General features: G+C 36.2%; 1 protein-coding gene across 50 annotated transcripts in view; it reads left to right on the forward strand.

Moving 5' to 3' along the window:
- RIMS2 (regulating synaptic membrane exocytosis 2) overlaps positions 1–13127 on the forward strand; it is a 493643-nt gene that overhangs the window by 377846 nt on the left and 102670 nt on the right. For 31 of the 50 annotated variants that reach the window (XM_063327352.1, XM_063327357.1, XM_063327327.1 and 28 more), the window contains 2 exons: positions 8981–9016; positions 12586–12686. In XM_063327352.1, the coding sequence (XP_063183422.1) occupies positions 8981–9016; positions 12586–12686 (137 nt within the window). The remainder of the gene's footprint in view (positions 1–8980; positions 9017–12585; positions 12687–13127) is intronic. The other 19 variants (XM_063327378.1, XM_063327368.1, XM_063327371.1 and 16 more) reach the window with 4 other exon arrangements.

Consider the following 13127-nt stretch of genomic DNA (forward strand, 5'->3'; position numbering starts at 1 on the left):
ATTCATTTCCTATGCCTCTGCTATTATCCCAACAAATTAGAGAAGTCACTTGCATGCCATTTAGCTTCTAAATCTGAAGCAATTTTTGAATACATTGACTGGTCCGTTAAATTTCAGTGAAATTTGTCAAACATTTTTGTCTTTTCTCTCCCATGGCTGGCTCCTTCAGAATTCAGTTTTGTCTTTGTTACTACCCTTGTCCTAATCCCCTTGAGTCAGAGATTATCTTTATGGAGTCCTGCAGATGTTACTTGCTGTGGTTTTCATACTAAACAAATCTCAAGATAGAAATCGCTTAAATTACCGGGTAAAAAAGGTTGAGTATGGATAGAGAAGACAACTGGTAATTGTGATCTGAATTCCATCTTCTGTAAATCACCACTGTTAGAAATTAATGAATTATGCTATAGAAAGACTGAGTTTACACACCTTCTGCTTAAGATCCATTCCCAGTTCCTGTGCTGTGATTCTGAATCTTTTTCATTACAAAAATGAAATTAGAGGAACTGATGACCTATTTCTTATTTGCTGATAATAAGCAAAATGGAAACGTGTGGACCTTTTTATTCAAGAACCTTCCTCTGAATTATTGAATATATTGAATCAAAATTGAATATATTGAATCAAAATATTGAATCAGCCTATTTGATTCTTGGTTTTGGAAGAAACCAGACCTTAAAATGATATCTAGTGTCTCAGAAAGACATGTATTTTCATCACCTGTGTTTCTTGAACATATGTGAGACAGCAGTACCTATGTATTATTAACTTTTTTTGACTTTCTAACTCAGATGCACTTTTGCAAAACACTGTTTAGCTCACCAACAGTGTTAAACAAATGTGTTAGGCACTGATAAATTTAACTGTCTAACAGAAATGCAAAAGCAGTGCAGTTGCAAAAGTTGTTATTACTGCCCTTAAACTCAGGAGCAATTAGTTTGTTTTGTACGTAGTAACGTATTTTCAGATGTACATTTGGAATGGGTACTCCTACATGTCCTCAATGACAAAATAGCTCACACGTTTCAGTACGAGGCACTTTAGGCAGCTGTGCACCCAGTTAAAAGCAAGGGTGGCACTTCAAAGGTATAGCTTTAGAAGGAGATGTTTTCCCATTGTTTTAAAATTTACTTTAAAAAGCGTGGAACTAGGATTATCCATTTACAGGCTTCATTACAAAATACTTTTCACAGTATCTACCATGCTACCAAACACTCACGTGAATTAAAGGATTAGCTGTTGATTTTAGGTGTTATTAGACCAAGAGGTGTTCTGAAAGCTAAATATCTGAATATATGAATATTTTATTGAAAGAAAAATATTACCATTTCCTCTCTCTGGACATTAGAATCTCTATTGCAAAAATGAGAAAATTTTATTCCCTGAAAAATATCTAGATTTTTTTTTAATTGAAAAGTCCTATGAGAGTGCACGCAAAGCTACGCTGTATATTTCAAGTGCAAAAGCAAGTTCAGAAAGCAATAATGTTTTTATATAAATTTTGTTATCTGACAGCAGTGCATCTTGATAGCATTCTTAATGACTAAACGCTCTTTTCCTTGGGTGAAGGAGGAGCTTTGTGATGGAGAGTTTTCACAATTTGTTTCTAAAATCACATTTTGGAAATAATTTAGTATGTTTCATAGGAAATAAGTGTTGTGAAAACTGTTAGGGAGACATATGCCTGTTCACCTCCCTGTTTATTCAGTATGAGCAATGGAAGTAAGCCCCTGCCTGCCAAAGAACCTTAGTGATGAAGCAGACCTCTTTCTTTTGACCAGTAAGATGTTTCAGACCAACCAGTTACCATTATGCCAACAACTACTTGCAATTTCAAGTAGTACTTACTGTGGTCTTCAAACATATGGGATGCAGAAAACGTTCTTCAGCCTTCAGTATAATTAATCTGGGCCTAGATGTGAGCTGGCTCAAATAACTATACCCAAAAATTGATCACCAAAACTATGGAAAGGCTGATCCATGACAGTTTAATGCCAGGCAGCGTACATGTGGCAGAAATGGTGCTGGCTAATTGATTCTAAATTTATTCCAGGATGAGAAGGGATGGAGTAGCGATGCCCAGTCATTGCTGCTTTCTAAGGAGGTGGATGGAAGTTAGAAGATGGAGTAGTGGGGATGGCTTCACTTCTAAAGGGCCATGAAAGGCAGGGAAATAGAGATTCCATCTCTTCTCTGCAACATCTGGAGCAAAACTGTCATGTTAAGAGCACACAAAGATGGATTAGAGTTTTTGCTAAATGAAATTCAAATAGACAAGGACTTTGAAATATGTTTTTTTTCTGTGTTTCCTATTTTTTATGGAAAATTATGTTTGTATTAACACGATTGCTGGGAGTGAAGCCTACCAAAATCGAAAAAAACCTATTAAAAATGGGTGACCAAATTGCAATAGCTCGTAGCCCTGGACAGTGGAGGGCCAAACAGTAGAAGGGTCTGGCACATAAATTGTTGAAGAAAGTGAGGGCAAAATATTTGTATGATTGGGAGTGTTTAAGAGATCAGCTGCAGTAGAAGATAAGGAGCACAGTTATTTGGATTTGTTCTTGTCTTACAGTATCATGAGAGGTTTTTCAAGCCTTCCAAGAGTGAATCTATTGTGATATACTTGCCCTTTATAACAGAACGTGGCATCACTCTATTTTTGAGTTACTGTTATGGTCAGTGTTCTGTGACACACTTTCCTTTAAAGACCAGGATGGTGCTTTGTTTTGTTTCCGTCTTTCTGATGTTGAAAAGAAATTTCTGGATGGAATTTGTAACATTTTAGCACAAATATGATTATATGACTTGTGCATCTCTGAAGGCTTCTGTGATACTTAGTTTGACAGGCGTGTTTAAAATCTGATGCCTTAGACTGTGACTGAGACATTTAAAGATTCTAAATCTTTGTTTGGTCAACAAAAAACAAAGGGATAGGTAAACTCCAAATTCAGTTTAAAGGTACTAATAGATGTATCATATTGGATGGCTGGGAGGCTCTTTGTCCTTATTTTTCATTTTGATTACAGTTAGAACCAGAAAGCAAAGGCCTCCAAATCCAGCCCCTAAAAGAGCCAAATGTAATGAACCACTTAAATAAAGGCTGATCTTCAGTCTGCTGAACTAAAAATAGTAAAAATATCATATTATGTAATTAAAGGACAAAACAGCATTACGTATATAAGTTTTAGCAATAAAGGTTTGGTAGTTCAATTCTTAATTCTCCTGAGTCTTATATGCAGGTGTCTACACCACTGTTGTTTTTGTGTTCTTTGGTTAAATCTTTGACCATATTTCTGGTTATTGAGATGCTAATGAAGATGTCTTGCATTCTTAGGATGGCTGAAGAATCTCTATTAATAGCTGTTCGCTTTTCTGGAAGCAGAGACACAGTTATCATCAAGTGTTTGTGCCTATGTTTTGAAGTGGCTATATCAGAATGTGAAATATTCTGTGGTTATACTGTGGAGTATACCAGTGGTGGGAACTCTGAGGAGCTTGCATGCTTGGCAAACAGGATTTGGAGAGCTTAACAATAAGACTGTGCTCAGGCTTTCATGAAGACAATGTAGAGTTTATAGCATGGCTGATCTGAATGGATTTTTATGAGTACAGAATGTAAGGGCCTGCTGACCCTTCAGATATTTTTCTTCTACATTTTCAAAATCCTGTTGCATATCATTCATATAGGGAGGATGTGACAGAATTCTTTGGAGAAGCGAAATGGGGTGTTTTAGATAATACTTGTCTTACTCCTTTTTCCTTTCTTCTTTTTTCCATGTGGGCACTCAGTATTTTTCAAAGGCCACCAAAATGTGTATACACCTTTGTATGAGGCAGCAAGGAAAAATGTCACAGAGTACCCTACAGAAATCACTTTGGAAAAGGATCCACACACCATAAAAAAAAACTGGTCATAACCTGAATCATTACTTCAATAAACATGCAAAATAGAAATTCCCAGCTTGCTTCAAAAGACCTTTGTCTTTTACCAGCTGCACTGCTCTATCCCTAGTGATGAAGACCTGAGCTGACCCTGTCCATTTATGATCCGTGATTCTAGAGATTCTTTAGCTTTCTAGCCTAGATCACCACACCAGCTTATTCAGTTCTTTTACTAAGCAGTGCCATGTATTCCGCAAATAATCCAAAGTAACATTGTTAACATGGTTTAAGCATTGTGATAAAAATTTGTTTAATTGGTGAGAAATGTCCCCCGGGTTTCAATCTTTGTTTAGTGTGTCAAGTTTGAAGCCAAGAAGAAAAAACGCCCAACAAAACCATCAAGCAATTCTCAAATAGAAAACAGGAATGCAAAGGCTCCCCCACTGGGAAACTGGCTAGCTGAAATTGTCTTCATTTTAGCATTCCCTTTTAAGGACAGTAATTGACACTTCAATCTCATTTAAACAGTAATATAAAAACACTTAAACGACTGGTTTTTTTCTTGTTCCACATTTCTGTAGGTGTCAGCCCTATTCTTTTCATTCAGACTGTGACGTGGCTCACAGACTCCTTGGAAAGGCCTTGCTTGCTGCAACAAGAACTTTTTTGTATTTGCCATGCATCGGACATAAAACCCTGGAGTGAAGTTCAGTGGCCATTTATATCACACCTCACCTGATATTTTGCTAGACCTGTAGCAGTTAGGCAGTTGTATTTTTCACTCTGTAGACAGCCAGAATGACAAAATTTAGAGCTAATTTATTATAGATGGAATTGGAATTGAACGGCTCTGGAAATGGGAGGAAATGTAATTCTTTGCGTGCAAGACCTTTAACTCAAAAGTTTTGATGTTCAAAGCAAATAACTTCGAGACTATGCTTTTAGGAGACAATCTGTTTCCTTTGCCTTTTTTTCTTATAAGAATATTGTTTCAGATATTTTTTTCAGTATAAAATTGATTTTCCTATATTCTTATAAATAGCGCTTCAAGAGAAATCTCTGGTAACAAATTCGGCTAGCATTTTTAAAAGTACTTATAAAAAGGTAGGGTCCTATGTATACATTTGATTTTCAAAATAAAATATTTTAAAATAAAAGTTATTTAATAGTTTACACTACTCAGACTCAGTTTTCAATAAAGCACTTAAAAAGCTAATTTATCCCCTCTGTAAATACAATTGCAAGTCATATTGATGATTTTAAGTGTCTGCAAATACGAAAAATAGAAGCTTAAAAAATTTTGTGTCATTATTACATCTTATGCCTAAACTCAGAGACAAACAAGGAGTTCCATGTCTTTCTGTTGTAATAGGATGCACATCCTCCGGTGCTGGAGGCTGCAATTTCTTTCATTCAAAGCAAGGAAGTCTAGGTTTATTTTAGGCCGCAGCCTGGGCTGATGCAAATCTCTTTCTTCTGAATCCCAGGGGAAAGTACTATCCTGAACCAACCTGTTGAACTGCACAGCTAAAAATCATTGCAGGGGAGACAGTTCAAGAGAGAACCAGGCTCTAACCTGAAGTTTGGGGCAGTCAGCTGTGAGAAAAGGATGAAACCCTGGGAGAAAAGCTATTGAGCCCAGCACCTCCCAGTTGTAACCTTAAGGCTGCAAAGTCAAGCTCCCCTTTATCCTCTTAAGAAAGCCAGCAGTTTTTGAGCAATTGTTCAACAGTGCCATCAGTATGCATGGCTAGGGAGAAGTCTTCTGTCCTGCTGCTTCTGTGGAACTGTTACTCTATTCAGACATGTACAGAGATGGCGATGTTCTGCTCCAAGGGACTTGGGGTCCCTGCTCCGTGGTATTTCTTGGGGTGTGGTGGGACAAGCTTGCTGGGGTGCTTTGGCTGTGGAACCTTCAGGCTCCCATCAGAACAGCAGAGCTCATTGAGTTAAGGCATTTCCAAGAAAATATAGCTGATCGAGACCATTCTAGATCAGTTTTAGTTCTTGTTAAGTCTGCTCCTGTAAGAGCCTCTTGATTAGAATTCTTTTCTGATCATTTTATCTTCTAGATACGTGTTAGATTGTTAGATACCTATTGGATATATTAGTACCTGTTAGAAAGAACAGACCCTCATGGGACCAGGGAAACATGGCTGTGTCTACTATTTCATGAAATGTCAGTGGTCATTATAATAGCAATGTCAACTGTGATGGTGGAAGAAGGTTTTGAGAGAGGATCTTTCAGCATTTCTCTATCCCTATATTTCATCTCTGTATTTCATCAGTATTCTTCAATATATCTGCATTCTGATTAAGCTGAAAACATATAGTTATTTTCCATAATGTACAGAAATGTTGCGTTCGTGTAAGCACCGATTTTTTCCTCCAAACTGTTTAATTCTGACAAACTTTAGGTCTTAAATTGTGATAATTACACCACGTGACACACTATATGCTTTTCACTTTGTAAACTACGGTTAATTCAAGTGGTGTAGAAAAATATTTACTGATGTGATGATACTGAAGAGATCATGTGAGCAGAAAGACACGAAGATTTTTAGGAGTGACTTATGACTTTGTCATTTTCTGTTACTCAGTTTGAGGTGTTTTCAAATCATCTTATAGTGATTTAACAGTTTTCAGCATTTTCAGGACATAAGGCTCTTTATAGCTTTTTCATTTGAGCACCTAATAACTCGGGAAACCAAAAGCAACATTGTGAACCTGCTCTGAATTCTTTTAAGAGGCAATAACTAGGCCCATAGCTGCTGTGAAGATCTTTGGTGTTGAGAAATTAGCATTGGTTTTTTTTGGTCAATGGACAATACTGATATTGTTCAGTTCTGCTGCTTCCTGCGTAAGTGAGCTCTTTCTCAATTCAATCTTCTGTCCCTTCTAGTACTTCTTCAGACAGCTCTTCACAATACAACTGAAACCTCAGTTTGGAGAGTAGAATCCACTGTGCTGACCTTTCTTGTAAAAATCTACAGGATTTATTTGTTGTAGAGATTTGTAATAAATGTCACAGCACTTCAATTACACTTCTAAATTCAAGAATCTGATAGAATTTTATGCTTGTTAATACTATGGTATTCTTTTCTATAAGCCAATTTGGAAATATTTTTCCATATACTTTTTAAACATGGAGCAGGAACAAGTGAAAGTTGGGTAGGTTTCAAGTTTCTCCTATTTTGACAATGTCTATTAAAAGGCTCACGGTTGAATAGCACTATGGCCCAGACATATGAATGAATGGACTTCTAGACAGCTTAAAAAAGGAGTTATCCTATATAGTATTAGATTTCTATGTTAAGACTATATTTCAGGCAAAGTAAGGATTTCTTTTCACCGTGCGTATGAAATAACTTAGAAATGTCATCATTCTGTCTGTGCTCAAAACTCAAGGATATTTTAATGCCTCTTACTTCACTTTCATCTATTTTGCATTGTGTTGAATCAATGCTATTGCTATCATACTTTCTGCTTTAGAAAGTAATGAGTCAGTGGAAGACAGTATTGTATTTGTAGTTTTTATATCGGTGACAGCAATTTAAAAACAATAAAAAATTGAAAGCTTGAAAAGCAAACACAACTATCTCCCTCTTTCTGCTGTTTTCCTAGCAATATCCACAACCCACATAGATAATAAAGGCAAGGCTACCCAAAGGCTAAAAGCAGAAGAATGCTTATTTAGAAACTGTGTACAATATGGGGCAGGAAAGATCAGGGAATGGGAGAAGTGTCAAGAACCCATTTGGTATGCACTGATTTCCAAAAGTGTAGACTTATGACTTGCCGTATCTGTTTCCCATTAATTTGCCTAATAGTTCCACTAGGAGTTGCCAGCAGAACAACCTTGATCCCACACAGGATGGGATGCCAGATCCGATCAAAGTGTGGCACATTATTTATGGTCTCTGGGAACATATTTTTCTTTCTTTCACTTCTACCTTGCCCCAGTATGATTTCTCTTTAAGTATGACTTCATCCTCTGCTTTGATACCCATCAACAAAATGGTATTTCCTTAAAATATAACAGCTCTTTTTCTCTCTTCAGTCTGTGTACTATAAAGTAGATCATAATTTTGTGAGCAACCATCAATAAATGATAATTTTTGAAAAATATTTAACTCTATTAATACACGCTATTTTTGGTTTGGAGCTTGGGGGTTGTTGCTCCATATTCATGGGATTGTTTTAATTGAATTTAATATCATTTTGGCTTACACTAGGAAAAAGAAACAGAGAGTCTGTGTAAAAGTTAATATATTTCTAATTAAAGTAAATTTCATTTGACTTAAAATTCTTTCACATTAATTACCAAACTTGGATTTCAGAGTGCAGTATTTATGGGCTGACAAACGATTTGATAGGGATCCAACGTATTTTCATTTCTTTGTGACAGAGGAATGCCCTGAGCCATTTACAACCTTTGGTATGCATTCAGAATATTTGTTGGCATCAGCTAGCTGGATTTATGTGCACGAACTGGGTTCTGAGTATTGTTGTTACTGTCTTTTGTTCTTCATCATTTTTTAATTCTAAGACAAGCTACAGTAATATCATTATTAAACCTTTTAAGCTGTAGAAGCTATGAGAATTGATTAAACCAATGAAGATTTAAAGTGATCACTGAAAACCATTCTGACACATTCGGTTTCTATGCTTGAACCATTTGACTGCATATTGTGTGTGCACTGCATAAAACATACAGCACAAGCAAATTTTTTACTTTTATTTCTGGGTCATCCTATCCAAGGATACTGTAAAGTAACTCTGTCTGACACCTGCCTTGCTCTTTTTTGTGTTGTGTGTGTTAATGATTCTGGAAGTGCACAAAAACCCCATGGGTTCCCTCCAGTAAGTCTTCAATAGGTTTGCACAAACGTATACACTAGCATGCAGTGAATATGCCTCTGGATGTAGAGCACCATACCTGGTTGGTTGACTAAACTCATCAATTTAAATTAATTTGGTGGGTTTTATTCATTTTTTCCTTTTTAATGCATGATTTATATTACTTTTATTATTATTTCTGCATTTTCTCTCTCCCCCTCTTTTTGTTTTACATATTGCTTTCATTTGTTTATAGAAGAAAAGAAAACAGATCCAGAGAATGGGGATACAGGTAGGGTGACTTATTCAAAATGTTTTCATGTTTTTGCCCTTAAGTTCTTTGATCTATTGTGTTTAAGTAAATATGTACCATAGAGTTGGATCAAAATTTTGATGTATTTTGGGGATTTCAAATTAGACACTAGGAAATGGAAACTATGTATTTCCGTTGCTTTTTTAAGGAAGTCAAATTAGGGTGAGAAATGGGGAGAAATGGGAAGAAATGGGAAGAAATGGGGAGAAAGCTGAAGAAGGCTGGCTCTTTGTGAGCCAGGAATTTCCCTGTGCTGATGAGAATCCCACTGAGCTAACCTTCAGGCCATGGGTTTTTTAATGTTAGAGAGTTGTTCAAAATAGCAAAACTCTGAGATGTTGCCTACAGTGTAATTATCCCAGTGTGTTTGGTGTTCCTCCATCAGTGTTTCTTAATTTTTTTGTTCCTATGGCTGAAGTTTGAGTTCATCGGCTGTTTCTGTTGGAGTCACAGCTACTGTCTAGAAGCAAAATTCTGGAAGGAAGTTAAGGCAGAAGTGTACAAATGAACATACTTTTGCCTAGCCACAGTTTGGTTACATACACTTTTGGTACATCGTGGCAGTACATGAAATTATATCAGAAGTAGCTTCAGTTTTTTGAGTGTCAGTCTCTACAGTCCTGACAATGTGTTGGGCTATGTTCTAGCTAAAGACTTGAATAACACAAGGCTTCGGTCAGCCTTGTGCTACCAGTGTGCTCCTACACTTTCACCACTATTGATAGTAGTAGTTAGATTCAGGGTAGTTCTGATTTGTCTACACACGCTCCATAAACACCACCTGATTACAGTGGAGTCCTTACTATAGGACTGATGTTCTGCCTTGGTTGGGAAAATCATGTTAGGAGCTGAAGCTTCCTAATGCACCCAGGCAGTTACTGAACTCTGGAAGTACTTTCTGCTCCTGCTAAACGCCCCCACATAGGTTTCAGCTAAGTATAGACTTGCCAGCAAAGCGGAGGTGGTGATAGCCCTGCATTTTCACCACTTGGTGCAACATGTGTGCACACTGGACCATGTGAATGGGGGGTGCCGTGACACTCTCTCAACCTTTCCTATTCCCATCCAGATCACGGCTGCATCTGGCTTTAGTTACATCGAAATTAGCCTGCGGCAGCCAGTAACCCTGGACACTCTTTCTGCATGTCAGCTCCATGCATAATACAACCAAAGCTGATCTTCTGCATTATGAACTTTCCATTGCCCTCAGGATTCCCTCCTTTTGTGTGTAACTGAATTCACTTACTTGTTAAAGGCAGTTTCCAAAAAAAAAAAAAGTTACATTTTCTTTTAATAAGCTTTTATGGGAATTGAATAATTTTTTTTCTAAATTTTGCCGTCTTGTTTTTCTCTTGAGACTACAATATGCAACCGATTTTGCTTATTTTGCTACAAAATACTCACATGGAGGGCTTATGTGTTATACTTCCCCGTCAGCTGCATATTTCAGAATGCTTGGTTCTGCAGACCATGAGCAATTGGAAACCTAAGTTTCACTTTGCCAAATGATCATAGATAGGAAATAATATTTTCACAAATAATTGTGACATTTCTAATTTATGCTCAAGAGCTGTTATTTCATCACTTGTAATTTCCTGAAATTTGACAGAATATCTGGGGAAAAAAAAACCCTATGTGATGATTTCATAACAAAAATTGACAAAACTTCCCTTCTGGCAAAAAACATCTCCTTTGTTACATTACTGAAGAATGGCAAGTGGATTCGCAGAATGTTATGATTTCGGCAAAAGATTATTTCTTTCTTTAAGGAAATGTTATAGTGTTTTACTGCAAAACCACTTATGCGTTACTTCTGTTACTGAAAAAAGAAAAATATAATTTTCCAGTTTACAATGTTTTTTTTCAAGGGAAAAAATGCATCTTAAGAGCTTTTAAAACCAGGTACTTAAAAAATCACTGCATCTTAATGACAAATTGGCAAGTACTGCTTTGGGGCCTATAATAGTTGAGGAAAATTGTGACAAGAAAAACTAGCTATATTTTATTTTACGATTTTTCTTCTGCTGCTGTCTTCTTCATTTTGTTTCTCCCTATAAAACACCATTTTTTTCTTTTTCATTCATTTTTCTTGATTTTAATTTCTCCTAAAAGTTTTGGTGAAGGCATTACATTCATGTTGTTTGTAGGCAGTAAAGATGGAGAGCTTGAATACAAAAATCAGAAACCAGAGGATTTCTAGATAACATTACAGTTTAGCCTCATTCCCTTCCCTCTTCCTCTCATCCTCTTCTTTCCAGATTTCCCACAAAGTGCTGCAAGATTTAGCTGACAGGTCTCTCTTGTATTAGTGCTACTGCCATTATTGCTGTCAAGAAAGAAAATACAGAGCTCAGAGGCCCTGCAGAGGCCCTGTGCAAAGCCCGACTTTACTATTAGATTATGACTTAGAACTGAGATTTAGAGTTTAAATCAGATTTATATAGTACACTGGAATCTAATATTCCCATCTCCATTCCATAAATAAATTTGAGATTGTACAATATCTGCAATGTATAGAAGCTTCCATCTATGACTATTGGGATTCTGGAATTTTAATCCTAGACAATTTTTGCGTTAAAATTGTGGGGATTTTAAGACAAATGTCAGTCAAAATGAATGCTTTTTAGCATTCAGTGGATAATGAATTGCTCTTGATTTATCCCGTGTTAAAGTGGAAGAGAATCAAGCCTCTGTGTGTATAATAGATAACTCTATTTTGTTTGAAAATATTTTAATTCTGGGAGGTTGTCTTCCTCTCATTTTTCAATTTCTTACTCTTCCACCTCAGCTTTGGCACTTAGTTCCTTATTATTTTACATCGTAAATTGTGGTGTTACAGGACGGTTGGTGAAACCAGCTGCTGCCCAAGTCATATATTAAGAACCCAGCCCTAATTGAGACTAATCATGTACTTGGTCCAAGAATCCTGAAATTATTCTCGAAGTTGTGTGTCATTAGAATGTGATACAGTGATGCCACTGGGTGGCTCTTTAACATTCCTTTATACATCTTTAAATTGTTTTGAGCATACTAAGATTATGCTCAATGGTCAACAGAAGCTCTGTCAGCCTGTGGTTGTTACTGATTAGTAATTTGGTATAAAAATGCTGGTATCACACTATAACAAATGAAGAACCAGGATCTCTACCCAAAATAAGCAGGTTGTCTTTGCATTCCTTTTTTTTAAACAAAAGACTCCATTTCTCTTGAATATTTTTGAAATAGTAAAATTCTATTCTGTGGAAACATTCTGTTTCATTTACATTTGTTTCTTCCACAGAGTTGGTTTCATTTGAATTGTGTAGATAATGCAACACTTACTTACTAAGATTCTGCTGAATTGCTTACTTATCTACTATTTTCCTCCTCTTGCAATGTTTTGTTTTTCTGCAAACTTGTAATTCAGAAACTAAAATTATATACACTGTCATTTAAGTAAGTAAGATTTCATCTTTTTCTGTTAAAAGTTCCATGAGCATAACTTTAAACTTGGAATTGAAGACTACTTGTGTATTTATTTTCTTTCTTTTTTTTTTTTAACTTAACAGGTGCAATGGATGTAGAAGAGAGGAATCGCCAAATGAAAATGAGCAAGTACAAACAGGTAGCAGGATCGGATTCCAGGCTGGAACAAGATTATCATTCTAAGGCAAGGGAGTTTTGTTTTGAAAAGCAACAAAATATGCTAAACTAAAATATCCAACGTCCTTTTAGAAAGTAATAGATGAGTGGGAGGTTGTTTCTTTAGTAGAAGTTTCTTGTGTGTCTATCATAAAATTATTGGAAATGTGCAGCAAAACCCTTAACACAGTGTTCTTGATTATTAAAATTTAAGAAGGATAAGTTACATCAAATAAAAGTGCCAGTGTAATTATCTATTGTAAAGAACAATTGTGACATGTTATAAAAGCTCAAAGAGAAGGAAGAAAAGGGGTTTATTTAGTGACAGGTGGAATGAGAGCTATTGAAACCTCTTCATGGCTCTCATATAGTTGAACACAGGATTATCTTATCTATTGAAAACTGGAAGATGTAGTGTTACTTAGTTTAATAGTGGTAGTTTAGCTTATGGAAAAGTATTTTATACATC

Source organism: Chroicocephalus ridibundus, chromosome 2 (assembly GCF_963924245.1).
Source record: "Chroicocephalus ridibundus chromosome 2, bChrRid1.1, whole genome shotgun sequence".
NCBI lineage: Eukaryota > Metazoa > Chordata > Aves > Charadriiformes > Laridae > Chroicocephalus > Chroicocephalus ridibundus.